This window comes from Anas acuta, chromosome 20 (genome assembly GCF_963932015.1).
Source record: "Anas acuta chromosome 20, bAnaAcu1.1, whole genome shotgun sequence".
In the NCBI taxonomy this organism is placed as follows: domain Eukaryota; kingdom Metazoa; phylum Chordata; class Aves; order Anseriformes; family Anatidae; genus Anas; species Anas acuta.
Window position 1 is genome coordinate 5,671,933 of NC_088998.1, and position 15,232 is coordinate 5,687,164.

Here is a 15,232-nt window from a genome sequence, read left to right on the forward strand (position 1 = left end):
CTTTTTTTTTTTTTCTTCTCCCCTTGAGTGCAGAAGGGGTATGCCTCCATTCCTCTGCCAAGGGTTTATTCTGGAGGAAACAGTTTAGGTTGCCATCACATTTTACAGGGAAACATACTTTATAAATACAACAAGGCCCAGCGCTACATAGAAACATTTTATCAGAGAGCCCTGAGCTGACGATTCAATTATTTTTCAATAAAACATCAGGGGAATGCGCAAACAGCTGCTCGCATCCTTCCACACAGCAAGTCAAACTTCAAGGGGAACAATAGATGGCGAAATGGGAGCCATCTCTGAAGCGGTAACAATGGGTTTCCTCGCTCGGGGCTTTGTTTGATTTCCCAGTCTCAGTTTTGAACTCCCTCCGCCGGAGAAAGGCGCGGGGGTAGGACGGGGCGAGGGGGAAGCAGGCAGAGGGGAAGGAGGGTCAGGGGGAGTTAAAGCCTTTTGCAGCCTTTCTCTACCATTCATGTGGTAATTGGGTGTCAAGCAGAGATCAGTAAGATGGAGCCCGGCCTCTGTGCCCGGGTTAAACTGCAGCAGAAAGAAAGCGGGAGCTGAACCGATGGAGGCCTGAATGTCATTAGGGCGGGAGGAAGCGCCTCTCCCCCAGGAGCCCTTCTGCCGGGTGCGGGCCATGGAGGCCGCTTCCCTTTCAGGGCGCCCCTGAAAGCGGCCAGACAAAGCGGGAGGGCGGCCGAACAATGGCGCACCCCCGTCTCCACCTTCAATAGGGAGCTCTAAACAGGCGTTTAACCTTCAGAATAGCTGAAAGCGATACTCCAAGCTGAGAACACGGCTCGTCCGCCGCCCGTTAGCCTCTTCCTGCGGCCGAGGGCGAGCAGGGAGGCTCCCACCGCCATCGCCTCCTCGGCCTTGTTGGTGCAGCACCGAGGGGGGACACGGGAGGTGGCACAGACAGGGCAGGATCAGGACCTGGCTGCTGCTCATCCCAGCACGATGCCGGTGTCCCCAAAGAGCGCTGAGGACGGGGCAGGGCCACAGGATAGAGGTGGTATGGCAGGTGGACATGTCCCACATCACAACAGAATCCGGGCACCGATGCCAATTCAGAGCAGGGTGATGCCCTGTCCGCACAGTGACCATGATCTGCCACTCCAGGTGTCACCAAGACTGTACTGACTGACCCAAACCACCGAAAGCTCTCCCACAGCTTGGCCTTGCATCATTTGTGCCTACAGGAGGGGTTTCTAATTGAACGAGGGAAAAAAAGGGTCAACACCCAGGCTATTCTGGAAGCTATTTCCCAGTGAAACAGGCCAGACTCGGAAAGAGCTGAGAAGGGTCAGTGCCTTTCCTGTTCCTCACCCCACCGATTGCTTGGGAACAGGAGCCAAGCTGCAACCAGCCTTTCAGCCCCTTGGCTCCCGAGTGGGGTCTCTTTGCACAGAGAAGGGCAGCGGCCGCCCCTTCCCCACCACACACAGGGTGCGGGGTGACCTGCAACACCGTGCCATTTGGGCCAGAGGATGCGAAACTGCCACCAATCCCCGGCCTGCTCCTGCTTACACTGGAACTACTCAGGGGAATCACATATTTACATTTGTAAAGAGTGCACCAAAGGATAGGCCCTTCTTTGCTCCACGACGTTTCTGTGCTGCTTAAAGGCAAAGCCGGCTGGCCAGCGCTGGGAGGAGCAGGCGGGCGGCATTGTCTGGGAGGACTTCAGCGCATAAAGAGTGGTGGAGGAGGCTGGGAGGCTTTAAAGCTGGTTGTAGGCTTTCTCTGCAGCAGAAATTAATTTCACCCAAAGGTCCTGAGCATCTTGCAAAGCCCCTGCCTGCCTTTGGGCTGAAATATCCTCCAGTTTTGCACACCAAGCATGACCTCAGCTGGACCGAGAGCTGGAAAGAGATGCTGATCAGAAAGTTACAGCCTTGTTTTTCTTAATATTGTCACTGTCTGGAATGACAGATCTACAAAAAGCAGCCATTTCCATGGTGAAAAGCACGTTTAGTTTGTAAAGCTCTTCGGCTTTGCTTAAATTAATAGGCTAATAATAACCCAGGAAGGGATTTTAATGTTTTCCTAACCTCATGCAAACAGCTTTTTAATTTTTTTAATTAAAAAAGAATAATACCTCATACTTTATGTATAGTACTTTTATCTATATGCAGCTGTTGAGCCAGACTCCAGCTTATTGATCAAAGGAGAGAGATAAGTCTTACAAGGTTTCTGTAATCACTGAAAAGAGGATTCAATTAGCTTTCTCCTTTAAAAAAAAAAAAAAAAAAAAAAAAAAAAAGCTAAATAAAAATCTTTTTATTTATAAGAGAAATAAAATCAGATTAGGCATGGGCTGCTCCCTACCAAACACCTCTCTGCTGGAGGCATTTTGTCCCAGCACAGATCCAGGGCTCAGCAGAGCATGCATATTCCTGGTCTGGCAGCTTCAGTGCCACTCATACCTATGCTTCCTTTTTTCTCTCTGCTCCAGCCAGGTCCCAGCCCTTGGGACAATACAAACTTGTCTTACTTGCAAATAAATAATTGTCATACTTCCATAAGCTTCCAGTGGTATTTGTATTTATGTGTGTTGGACATGCAGTGCCCCTGACTGAAGTTTGCTTATTTGTTTTCACCTGTAACTTTTCTCTCAGAAACAGGGACTGCACCTTCCTCCCAGTCTCTCTTCCTGCCTCTTCCAAGAGCAGCTTTGCACGCACAGCAGCATGGCTGTTTCTTCCAGGAAAGGAGAAAAAGCGCTCCCACCTCTTCCCGTACCACTTCAAACCATGCATTTCCAGCCAACAGCCCCCAAGCCTGCCTTGAGGGAGGTCAGCCTCTCATTTGATCTCTGTAGCAGGGGGCTCCTCAAGAGCAGGCTGTTGTTCAGCAGTGGTCTGGGGCTCGGGGTAGCCCTGCTGCAGCTGCAGTTTCCTCCAGGCAGAGCCCGGGGTGCTGTGGATGCCCATTAGGCCCAGGCCTAACGCAGCCATCTGCATCCAAAGCTTCCTCCCCAGGCCAGGCAGAAGCTGTCTGGGCCCCAGCATAGATAACTCACCCCCAGCCCCAACCCATCACCTCCCTGGGGGTTGAGACCCAGCCTAAAGAGGCCCCCCCCCGATGTGAGATGTTTGCTGTGCCCAGCCTGCCCTCCACCGGCAGGCTGAGAGAGGAACAGGGTCCAAAAGTGGGACCTGAGTACCTACAGCAGCTGCCAGCAGCCTCCTAAATATTACCCCTCCCCAGGGCTGGATAGAGAAGGTCTGGAAGGGAGATTAAGCTATGGAAGGGGATTAAGCAGGGCAAATGGGGGGAGAGGAACAAGCATGGAGTGGAAACAGAGCATGAGATAGAAAGAGGAGCCAAACATGCCAAGGTAGGGGACGAGAACTGGTCCAGAACAAACTGGGAACAGGTCTGGGAAAGAGGAGGAGCAGGTGAAGGGACCTGGGGAGGGTCTCACCAAGGTTTTCACACAGCCATTGAACCCAGCAGCAAAGGGCTTGCTGCCCCCTGCCCTGAAATGAGCTCAAGCCTGCACAGGGAGGTCGTGCTCTGGGGTGACAGCTCCCGCTTCCCAAACCAGCAGTCCCCTGCTCCCACACACTGCAGGACTGCACAAGCAAGAGGTAGGACACTCGAGCATAGCCCATACTCGCATTTAATTGTGAGGACAGGACAGACTGGGGCAGGCAGGTACGTTGGTGTGGAAACACAGCTAGAAGAGCAGACACACCCTGCCCTTGCAAGAGGCAGATGTCATTTTGAGGAGTAATCCTGCTGAAAGCATAAAAACAAACCGTAAAAAAAAAAAAAAAAAAAAAAAAAATTAACCCCAACCCCGAGTTTTCTCAGGAATGGACATTTCTGCATGGTCTCCGAGTACTGGAATCAGACATTGCTGCTGAGGCTGCATCACATCAGACACAACACAGGGAATTCACATAGCACAAGTCAGGTGTTTAACATGGACATTTCAGTTCAGAGGCCTGTCTCCTGCAGTGGAAATGGGGAGAGCTCTTGGAGGAAGGGATGCAGAGCACACGAAGTCAGGCTGTCACAGAGACAACCTTCTGGAGAACTTTCTCCTCTCTAGGCAAGTTGCCTCCTGTGTTCGCGGCACAGGCATTGCAGCAGGAAAGCCCCTCGAGTTGTTCTGTGATCCCAAAGTGCTGAGTATGTCAAAGCAAAGGCAAACCAGACCCTTCATTCCCACTTGTCCACCTGCTTTCTGCAAGGAAGAAGGTGCACGAAACAAAGCTGCATCCATGAAAGGTGGAAGTAAGAGACCCAGAGAAGTGTCCACAAGATAGCAGGGGTCGCTCATGTCCTTCACCATGGAGCAAGGCCACAAGGACATACACGGCTGCGCCCAAGCTGGAAGAGGAGGATCAGTCCCGGACGAGCGTCTCACCTCCCTGCGAGAGAAAAGGGCTCTCCAAGAGAGGACAGGTCTGGGATGCCCCTCCCTCTACTGCACAAACCCGGGACACATTCAAAAGTACAGACAATAAATTAAGATTGGAAAAAAACAAAGTCAGCATGTATAATATATATCTATATATGTATATAATATAATGTGCGTGTGATTGTGAAAAATAGAAATGTCGTCCCCAGAAGAGAGCAAGGCATGGTGGAAACACATCCCTTTCCCTCTCCTGAGCCCAGCACTACCCTGCTCCCCTGATTCACAGCAAAAACACGACACCAGCGGGCCACGCAGGGTAGGGGATGCGCCTGGCACCCAGCTTCCCTCTGGCAGCTGGGGCCCTGTGCCAAGGAGGAGCTGGCTGCGTGGTGGAGGAGTGGGGAAAGAGCCCAGCACTGGTCCCTTCACGGCCTTCACAAGGAAGGGTTGCTGCAGGCAGGGAAAGGGAGGGAAAGACAGGAAAAGCAAAATGGAATGGCAAGGACACCCCACTCCTCCTCGACTGGCCGGGGCCCTGCCCCTCCCATGGCACAGGACCGCCACCGCTGTACCAAGTAGAAAATAAAGCCATAATGAGTCTATGCTTTGGTATGTAACCATCCCCCTCCCCTCAGTCCCCCCTGCATTCCCCCAACCCCTTATCTGTAAAACTCGTTAAATAAAATCTCTAGCGTGCCTTTATACCTCTCCTTGAACCTTTTTTTCCCCCCCCCAGTGCCTGCCCTGCCCTCTCTCCCCCAGCAGGATTTGGGGAGGTGCCTTGCTGGAGCCCCACTGGTTACAGCTTCTGCTGTCCCGACTGGATCCTGCTGAACGCCTCCTGGTCCAGGGGCAGGTAGCGGCCTTGCCTGCAGTCCAGGAAGTACAACTTGTCCTTCACGAGCGAGGGGTCAAAGCCCTGCTTACGCAGCTCCATCTTCTGGAATTTGTAGGTGCCTGTCACGGGGAAAAGAAGAGGGAGCGAGGGGTTGTAGGGTCCCACACTCCTGCCAGGCTGCACCGTGCCTTGCTGCCAAGCCTCACAGCACACCGCAGGGTGGGCAGCTTTGTGCAGGGCAGTCTCAGCAGCTGCCACCCCCCCCAAGGCACCCCAGTGCCAGCTGCCACCCCCAGCCTCATCCTCACACTCCCCCAAGCCCCCAAACCAGCAGAGGAGCTGGTGAGGCGAAGGACTCCATGGAGCGGGCGTGCTCCATCCCAGTGCTGACCCAGCACCCCGCAGAGAACACCGTGCCCCCCCGTGTGGTCCCCCAGCTGCGTGCCCTGTACGAGAGCACACACTGCAGCTCACTTGTCTTGGAGACTTCATGCAGGATCCGGAGGAAGACGGGCCGCGCGTACAGCGGCAGAGCCTTCTTCAGCTCGCTGGCAAAGGTCTCCAAGTCACAGGAGTTGTCTGGGTCGGCGATGGCTGCCATTCCTGCCTTCCCTTCAATACCTGGGAGGCACAAAAGAAGGGTGAGTGCCTGAGCGCACTGTGTCACTTCTGTCTGCCCCACATCAGCGAGGGCTCTGGCACACACCCTTCTCGGTACCGAGGCTCTGACACGTCCTGCTGTGTCACCACCCCGCAGCTAAGGCTGCCAGCGACACCCTGCGGCCATGGTCACCTCCTCCCGGAGGAGGCCTGTCCAGGAAGGACACGGGGTCCCTTCCAAAGCAGCCAGAATCAGGCCAAACCTCAGCCTGAGGGGGGGAACCCTCTGGTTCCTGATAGTCACATCCCCAGTGGCTTCTTCCAAGGAGCCTCAGTCCAGCCTCTTGCAAAAGGAGGCATCGATCTGGACAAGCAGGACACCCTCACATATTTAATTACCACAAGCCTGCGTGCCTCCACTGACCGTCCTCTCCCCTGTAAGTTACCTGGGATCTCCACCCCATAAACAACAACGTCTGTCAGATTGAGGATGCGGCTCAGGGTCCCCTCCACCTCTGTAGTGGAGACGTTCTCCCCCTTCCAGCGGAATGTGTCTCCAGTACGGTCCCGAAAGTACATGTAGCCATATTTATCCATCACCAGGACATCCCCTAAAATAGAGAGGAATTGGGGGGAAAAAAAAAGAGGTGTCAGAGGGGCTAGGTGTTTCCCCAGAGCATCTCAGGGTAGTGCCACTACGCTGGGACAGTCCCCAGGCCCACCCAAATACTCATCGAGCCATAAAATAGTTTGGGTTGGAAGGGATCTTAAAGACCATCCCGTTCCAACCCCCCTGCCATGGGCGGGGACACCTCCCACTAGACCAGGTTGCTCAAAGCCCTCTCCAACACGGCCTTAAACACCTCCAGGAATGGGACCTCCACAGCTTCTTTGAGCAAACTCTCACCCTGTTCTTGGCAGACACAAGGGCCCCGCTCGCCTCACCTGTGAGATAGGCAGCGTCCCCTTTTGTAAACACGTCCCTGGCGATTTTCTTGTTGGTGGCTGACTGGTTCAGGTAGCCATCAAAGTGCTGCAAGGGGTTGCTCTTGACAATGCGGCCCACCAGCTGCCCCGGCTCCCCTGCAGAGAGAAGGGGTGAATCAGGGAAGCGACCACCCACGGCCAAGAAAAAACAGGAGGTTTAACAGGATCGGTGCGGTTTCACCAAGCAGGGACTCGATCCTAGCTAAATTATCATGAATTACACCATGACAGATTCACACAGGGCTGAGGAGACACATCCCTGTGGTTGCCCTTACCTGGTTGGCAGCGGATGCAGACACCATCAGGCCCCCGGATCAGCTCCATGGTGTCCTCGTCCACTTTCACCAGGCCGATGGGGTACACCCCCGGCAGGATCCTGCTGTTGAAGCCGCAGGACCCAACCTAGGACAGAAGGCACTCAGAGCTACGGGTAGCAGGGAGTCTCTCCTGCCCCAAGCCCGCAGAACACGTACACCCAGCACACCAGCGAGCTGGCACCACACAAGCACAGCCAAAACCCTGCAGGCAGATGCTGATGCGTGCCAAACCTGAACCAAACAGCCCTGCTGGGTTTCAAACCCTGCCAGGTTTTGCACGCTCTGGGGCAGGGGGAAGGTGGCAGGGCCTTACTTACATTGTTGTCGAAGTTTCCCAGGCTGCAGTTGCACTCGGTGGCCCCGTAGAACTCGGCCACCTGGGCGATGCCGAAGCGGGCCATGAACTCCTGCCAGATGGAAGCCCGCAGCCCGTTGCCCAGCGCCATGCGCACCCGGTGCTGCCGCTCCACCTCCTGGTAGGGCTGGTTCAGCAGGTAGCGGCAGATCTCCCCGATGTACTGCACGATCTAGGGGAGAGACAGAGGAGAAAGACACATCAGGACCCTGCACCAGGCCCTGGGGCATGCAGGGGCTCATCAGGGCAGGTAGGAATGGAACGACATGCGTGGAGTCCCCTAAAAAGGTTGTGCTAAATCCAGGAGTCTTGCTGGCTTGTCCCCTACCCGCCCATCCCTATAAAACCTATCCAAAACCTTCTGGCTAACGCTGGAGTATCTGAAGGACTTGGAAACATGGAGTGGTAACTAGAGGGGGGAAGGATGCAGCTCAGGACGGCCAGGCAGGACTAGTCCAGGGCTCCCCTCGCAGCAGCCGGGCTCTCCCCAGCTCCACACGGATCTCCAGGCTCCTGTCCCCAGTTCCACCCAGCCCCCTGCCTCGTGGCCTCACCGTGCAGTTGTACTTGACGCAGTCCTCCCAGAAGTGCGAGGCCGAGAACTTCTTGCGGATGACAATGGTCATGCCCTGCAGCAAGCACTGCCCGATCCCCACGATGTTCCCTGCGGAGAGGCAGCCAGGGAAGCCCTCAGACCCCACACAGCTCCCACCCAGGCAGGGCAAGGCGCACGCCACGTGCTGGCTCACAGCAGGCGGGCGTTCATCTGGCCAAAAAGTGACCCTGGGTGCTGGGGAGGAGGCAGGGGGCAGCACGACAGCGACACTGGGGGCAGCGCTTTGTGCCCAGCTATCCTACATCTCGGCCACCGAGGTGGGCACTGCTTCTGCTTCCTCGTGACTTCTCACGTGGGGCAGCGACACAATGCAGCTATTCCAAAGCCAGGCTAAGAGCTGGGAGAGCTGCCCACCCACACACACACACTCGCCCACTCCAAAGGTCAGTGGGATCGATTCCTTGCTCTCAGATAAAGGGAAAAGCCTCGGGTCAGACGCTGCCAGCAGCAGCCAGCTCCTCTTTGAGGCAGAGATCGGGGCTGCCCCAGCCCCCAGCCTGACCCCCGGGCTTGGCGGAGGGGAAGGGGAGTCCAGACAAGCAGGGCTCCAGGGGGCACGCGTTACCTGCAGCGTGGTACAGCGGGAGGCAGTCGTACATCACGTCATCGGGCCTCATCCGAAAACCGTAGAAAACCAGGCTGGACATGCGGAAGTACCTGGGGTGGGAGAACCAAGGGGCACCTCAGCACCAGGGGCTTGGTGCCAGCAGGGCAGAGCTCGGCTCCCACCCTCCCCTCCCCACAGCCCCTGCCCGCTGCCTCACCTGCAATTCACCACGATGGCAGCTTTGGGCAACCCCGTGGTGCCGGAGGTGTAGATGTAGAAGAGTTTATCTGGGGAGCAATGAGGACACACAGTCAGGTACTCGGTACCACTGCAACCAGTCTAGGGGCTGGCTGAAGCAGGAGGAGGGGACGAGTCAAATTGTGCACTCTGCTCATGCCAGTTGAGCCAAAATTTGGTTATGTGACAGCACCAAGAGCGTGCTGGGTTCATCCCTGGCAGGATGTACCCCAGGCCCTGCTGCAGGTGCCTGCCCTCAGCATCCTGAGGGGACATTCTTTCTGGTGTTGTAACCAGCTGAAAACACCAGAAACTCATAAAAACACCACCCTGAACCTGGCTCCCCAGAGCTGACCACGTACCGAGGAAGCCCTTGTCGGGGGGGGTTGGCTGATGCCGCTGGGCCATCTGCAAGAGGGGGTCCAGGTGCTTTGCACCAGAAAGTGCAGCCTCAGGGCTTCCTTCCCCTGACCAGTAGAGATGGATGGACTTCTCCAGGGAGGCCTGGACTTCTTGCATAGCTGAGAAAGTCAGGGAGAGAGGTGGAGAAAGAGAATCGAGGTGGTGAGTACAGCACCGAGACACCCAGCCCCTGAAGACAGTCTCGGGAAGGCAGTGCTCCAGGTAGCAGCACCCTCGTTGCGCTCAGCAAAGTCCCAAAAGGCCCGAGAGCCCTCCCAGGCAGATGTTGTTCTCATGTTTAGCAGATGCCGGGGCCGCAGCCCAGGCTCCTTCAGAGACTTGAAGATCCTGTTCTCCGCCTCTCCCTAGCCAAAACCTCCTGGGTGCCAAGAGGTTTGTTGACACCGCAGCCTCGGGGGTGTGGGCTGAAACACAAGGAGCTGGAGCCGAGGCGCTGCAGGGATGTGGCTACCAGCCACGGAGAGCAAGGGGAGGCTCATCCCTCGCAGCACGGCAGGCCTGGCCCGGCCCAACCCAGGGCTCCACGCAGGGAAAGGACCTGAGGGGCACCCGGAGCACGAGGCAGGATCCTCACACCCACACGGGCCTGACTGGGAGCCGGGTGGTGCACGGGACCTGCCCATGGCCAAAGGGACCGAGGTGGGAGGGGAGGGACAGACACCAACTCCTTGATAACTCAGCTGCTGGAATTTGGAAGAGACCGTGCTGTATTTCCCGCAGGAAATGAACACTAAACCCACAGACCCCTCACCTTCCATCATCTCCACCCCAAAAATGACCGCCTTGGAGCTGGAGATGGTGATGCAGTGCAGCAAGGCCTCCATGCGCAGGTTGGAATTCACCAGGGCCGTCTCCACCCCGATCTTGGCCAAGCCGAGCCACAGCCCCACGTACTGATTGCGGGACTCCATGAACAGAGCCACCACGTCACCCGAGCGGAAACCTTGGCCGTAGAAGAAATTGGCCACTTGGTTGGAGTACTCATCCAGCTGCCGGAAAGTCCAGCTCTCGCCGGTGCCTTGGAAGATCAGCGCCGTCTTCTCCGGGTACTTGCTGGCGGTTTGCTGGAAGATCTTGGCGATCGTGTTCTTCTCCTTCACGTGCCTCCACACCTGCCACTTCACCCGCAGCAGGACCAGCCCCGTGCTGCCAAAAAGAAGGGGAGCAGGAGGGAAGCTGCTCAGTGAGCCCTGCAGAAAGACCTCCTACAAAGCCGGCACAGCACAGGGACCTTGCATGGAGCTGCAGCAGCCCAGCGCTGCTCAAGGCCTTACTCTAGGCCAGCAGCAGCTCTGGATGCTTCCCCAAAACAGCGTGGACATAGGCAGAAGCCCTCTGCAAAAGCCAGGAGGCCAAGGACAGAGGTGCTGTGGAAGGCTGCAGACAGGGATGTCCCCCTTAAAGGGGCGCCTTGGAGCCTCGGGGGCTCTCCAAGAGGTGCCACCACTCCCCACCAGCCACATTTTTGCCAGGACCTGGCACAGCCTGGTACCAGCCGACCCTGCCCAGGCTCCTAGTGCCGTGCCAGCAGTTTTAGGGACAGAATGAAGTACAAGGACAAGGTCAGCCACTAGATTTCAGAGCTCAGCTGAAATCTATCTTTCCCGGGAAAACTTTGACCGAGAGTTTGGAGCCATCCGGGCGCGGCAGAGGGAAACTAAGGAAGTGCCAGGGAGATCTGCGGGCTGGGTGCCAGCAGAAAGCCAGAGCTGTGCAGGGAGCCGGGGGCTGCACTCACACACCCCAATACAAAGCAGCTGGGCTGCCCCAGCCAGGACACTTACGTGACATCCCTTCGTACTGTCTTGATGAATATGAGGAAGAAGTCCCATCCCCCGGATCCCAGGTAGAAGACGAAGAGCGCGGGGATGGCCTGGGCCCAGGACAGCTCCAGGCTGACCCTGAAGAAGAGCAGCAGCGCTGCGAAGGCCGCCAGACGCAGCATCGTGGCCTGCAGGGAGAGAGAAACCACAGAGATTGACCCACGCACCCCGGAGACAGCAAACCCATGGGCAGGGGCTGCATTAGCAGCCCCCAAAGCCCCCCAGCATCACTGCTGCTCCTCGCAGGGAGGATGTAATGCAGCAGGCCAGATCTCCTGCAGGTGTAACGTTAACAGAGCCTGGCCACGGGCACCAGGTAAGCACAGCACAGCTCTGCTTAGTGCTCGCCAAAAGCCTGGCTGTTCCTAGTTAGGAGCCCCAGCCAGGGACACAGACCCATCCCAGCAGCATTAGATGCAGGATAACGTCACTGCACGGATTTGGAAGTGTTGTTGTGCAGCAGAGTCCGTATAGATTTTAGAAGGCACCAAGGCAGGGTGAGCTCAGCTCTCACCCCAGCCCAAATCCCTCCCCGCAACCCCGCTGTCCCCACAGCCCACATCTCCCAGGCCCGCAGCATCAATTCCCCGATACGCCTGGCTCCAGGACAGCCTCCGTGAGTGCCGGAGAGCTCAGCTTCACCAGCTCCCCAGCACAGCTCGGGCAGGAACAGGAAACTCCGTCCTTTAAGCTCTGCTTGTGTTTGTAAACTCTGCTGTCAGCGGGCAGCTTCCTGGCCTGGCGCTGCTGGAGACGTGGCCGAGCGGCTGGGGGGCCATGAGGTTGGGCGCGGGGCAGAAGCAGAAGGGCTGCCCCTGCCTCCAGACACACAGTGACCCCGTTCCCATGCCCCGTGGGCTGTCACTGGTGTTCCTGCCCCCCCCAGCAAGCAGCTCCTCTGTCCCCATCCCAAACACCACCCCCAAGCAGCTCCAGGACCCGGCAGTGATCGCAGTTTAGCAAAGGCTCTTTCCAGGTAGCGGCATCAGGCAGAGAGAAGAGACAGTGGCACGACCCCAAAGGCTGCGAGATAAAACGGGTCCTTCCTGGCACAGAGCGTGGGCCACAGAGGAAGGAAACCTTCGTGTAATTTCCCTTTCCCTCTTGAAAATGAATGCGCTGCTCCAAAGCTGGCAGCCGCGGGTGGCTCTGCCACAGCGCGCGGAGCTGGGAGCCACGCTACAACCCCAGGGCTGCCCCACGCGGGACAGACAACACGAGATGGAGGAACTGAGGCTGTGCCACACGGTCACCGTGCCCTGGCACGTCACACTGCCTGCCTGCAGCCCAGCAGGAGCGGGTCGGGATGTAGCAGAGCCCAGGGTGCTGCTCCCAGCCGTGGGGATGGCCCCCAACACGCAGAACCCAGCCCAAACCTCCCCGCTCACATCCAAGCTCTCCCAACAAACGTCTCCCAGGCTCGAGGCCCCACACTGCAGTCCCTCAGCCCTTTAGCAGGGCAGCACCCGCTGTGTTTCCCCCCCAGGAACCTCTCTGCTCAGTTTACCGGGGACATTCCCGGATCACCGCCAACCCCCTGCGCCTCGGCCAAAGCCCTGAGCCCTGAGCTCCAGGGGGCAGGGAGAGCCGGGCGGGGGGCACGCTGCGTGGGCTGCACGGCATCGCAGCGCCCACGTGAAGGCGAGACAGGCCCAGGCAGGCGCCTCTTATCCGCCCCTCTCATCTCTCCTGCACGCCGAGCACACGGTGCCCTGTGCAGACACAGCAGGGTTGGGGTCCTTATGGGTTCAGCTCCTGTCCAGCCGAGCCAACCCATGGAAATTTGGAGCTGTCTGTAGCTCCGCAGGAGGGTGGCGTGATGGAAAACACCGGGATTTGTCACCCGGGCATGGAAAGCTGAGGAAAGGGCTCTGGTGCCGTGGGGTGGGGGCAGGCAGCGGGACCCCAGGTGCCGCAGCTTCCCCCAGCCCTGCCAAAACCCCACACAGGGCTGGAGCTCCCCGTGGGCAATGCCCCGGGTGGGTGGCACCTCCTCGACACCTCCGGGGGGGCAGAGCCCCGTGAGGACCCCCGCTGACCACCACCCCCCTCCTCCACGAGCAGCCGGCCTTCACCAACAATTTTGGGTTGAAAAAGGGTCGGTTCAGCGCAGCGGAGGGGCACGGAGGCCGTGACCGTGGGCAGCAGCAGCTCCTCCCCGGTGCCCCGGCTGGGGGGGGCCGGGCTGAGCACCGACCCCCCCGGGGCCCAGCCCCAACCCCAGCCAACCGCAGAGGCACGGAGGCTCCCCGGGACCCCCCCCGGTCCCCCCCGGTCCCCTCCGGTCCCCCCCGGTCCCCCCCGGAGCTCCGGGATGGGGTCACCGGGACCCCCCCCGCCCTCCCCAGCCCCTCGCTGCCGCAGTCCCCGCCCGGCCCCTCACCTCCTCACCGCCCTCCCCGCTCCCCGTTCTCCCCATTTCCCACCCCCCCCCGGTACCGGCAGCACCTCCCCGGTGCCCAAAACGACCGATTTCTCCCCAAAACGACCCCAAGCCCCCTCCAGCCCCCCCGGGGGTGGGGTGGGGGGGACACCGGTGGGGCGGGGCGAGGCTCCCGTTCCCATACCCGTACCCGGAGCTGCAGCGGGGACACCGTAAGGGAATAAGGAGGGGAAGGAGGGGGCCCGGCTCTTACCGGGCTGCGGCGCTCTCCGGTGCGGCCCGGCCACCTGCACCGCCACCGGGAGCCGGAGCCGGAGCGGGGCCGGGAGCGGGGCCCGCCCGCCGCTGCGGCACGGCCCGCGGGGCCCGCCGGGACTTGTAGTCCCGCCCGGCACCGCCCTCCCTGCGGCCCCCGCCGCGGTTACGGGGCTGGAGCTGCCCCGGGAACCGGGATCGGGAACGGGAACGGGAACGGCACCGGGGGCTGCAGGGGGGGAGGTGGGGGAGGACTGGAGGGAGGAGGGGAGCGAAGGGAAAAGGCGGCGAGGGCGGCGGGGCAGTCCGACGGCTCTGTGGCGCAATGGATAGCGCATTGGACTTCTAGCGCGGCGTGACGGGAGTCATTCAAAGGTTGTGGGTTCGAGTCCCACCAGAGTCGTATTTTGCCCCCCCTGGAAAAGGAGGCTCCGGGTGCACGGGGACACCGCGGGGACCCCCCCCCTCGGGTGCAGAGGGGAGGGGAACGCGGCTGTGGCTGAGGAAATGGGGGGGGGGCTCTGATTTTTAATGTCTCGGTTACAGCGGGGGGAGGAAGCAGGCAGAAAGCGTGGGGCAGCCCCCACAGCCTCCTCCCAGCCCCACACCTCAGGGCTCCGGCCCTGCTGAAGCCCCCTTTGGGTTTTGGGGGGCGCACAGTGGGGCTCAGCCCCCTTTTTGCCCCCCAACCTCCTCCTCTCTCCTGCAGGAGCCGCCTGCGCCAGCGGTGCTGCTGTCAGCGCCAGCAGCCGGACAGATGTGGGCCGGATGCCGGAGGACGAGGCTATTGCAGGCCCGGAGGTGGATCCCCGTGTTTGTGCCGTGGCTTTATCTCCCGTTCGGGATGAAAATCTTCCTCTCCGTGTCCGGACGTAACAACAAGCCACCCTGACGCTTCAGAGCAAGCAGCAAACCGGCAGCAGGCACTACTGCGGGGTTCCTGGCGTGTTTCTGATTCCGTCATCACCCCTTAACAAAAAATAAATAACCAACAACCCACACAACAAAACCCGACAAAACCCTCCAGCACGGTGATGTGGCAAAACCAGGAGGCTGCCAGGCGAAGCTGCCCGACTGCCTCGAAACCGGGCAGGCCGCAGCCCCACAGGCCGGCCTACGGGGCCAGGCTGAGTTTGGGGCCGTGGGGTGTCGAGCTGGGGGCACCGCGTGTCCCTTGGCACCAGTCGTGCCACTGCTATTGGGAACTGCATGGGAACGAGCCAGGGAAGGAGATTTTGGGGGCACGGCCCTTCCCTTGGCTTAATAAACATGCACCAGTTGGGGGGCAGCATGCGGTTCAGCAGCTGTGTCACCTCAGTGCCAGGTGTTGGTATTTGGGGTACAGCGTCCCCAAACAGCCAAGCAGCCCCCCGCTGGTGGTGATAGCCGAGCTGCCACTTGTCTGCAGCAAACACAACCTGAAAACCACACGTTTTTGTATGGTTTGTGCCTGGCCTGCCAAAACCCTCCCCA

At 58.9% G+C, this 15,232-nt stretch overlaps 1 protein-coding gene and 1 non-coding gene across 2 annotated transcripts; one reads left to right on the forward strand and one right to left on the reverse strand.

Annotated features, from left to right (window-relative positions):
- Nucleotides 1-3,613: 3,613 nt before the first annotated feature.
- SLC27A4 (solute carrier family 27 member 4) lies at nucleotides 3,614-13,916 on the reverse strand. The gene is made up of 13 exons (XM_068657417.1): nucleotides 13,758-13,916; nucleotides 11,083-11,249; nucleotides 10,050-10,444; nucleotides 9,238-9,396; nucleotides 8,856-8,925; nucleotides 8,657-8,748; nucleotides 8,030-8,139; nucleotides 7,438-7,647; nucleotides 7,079-7,205; nucleotides 6,762-6,899; nucleotides 6,263-6,427; nucleotides 5,691-5,837; nucleotides 3,614-5,335 (listed from the first exon to the last, which is right to left on the reverse strand). Exons 2-13 carry the CDS (start codon nucleotides 11,241-11,243, stop codon nucleotides 5,178-5,180), a joined length of 1,932 nt encoding a protein of 643 aa, XP_068513518.1. The 5' UTR covers nucleotides 11,244-11,249; nucleotides 13,758-13,916; the 3' UTR covers nucleotides 3,614-5,177.
- A 154-nt stretch (nucleotides 13,917-14,070) lies between these two features.
- On the forward strand, nucleotides 14,071-14,162 carry TRNAR-UCU (transfer RNA arginine (anticodon UCU)). Its single transcript is given in 2 exon segments — nucleotides 14,071-14,107; nucleotides 14,127-14,162. It is a non-coding gene; the product is annotated as a tRNA-Arg (tRNA).
- The last annotated feature ends 1,070 nt before the right edge of the window (nucleotides 14,163-15,232 follow it).

Excerpts from the sequence above, each read along its gene's own strand:
- SLC27A4 (XM_068657417.1), bottom strand. The coding sequence starts at position 11,243 with ATGCTGCGTCTGGCGGCCTTCGCAGCGCTGCTGCTCTTCTTCAGGGTC. Across the intron at positions 8,749-8,855 it reads GCCATCGTGGTGAATTGCAG|GTACTTCCGCATGTCCAGCC; the intron begins GTGAGGCAGCGG and ends CTCCCACCCCAG. Across the intron at positions 7,648-8,029 it reads GCGTCAAGTACAACTGCACG|ATCGTGCAGTACATCGGGGA; the intron begins GTGAGGCCACGA and ends TCTCTCCCCTAG.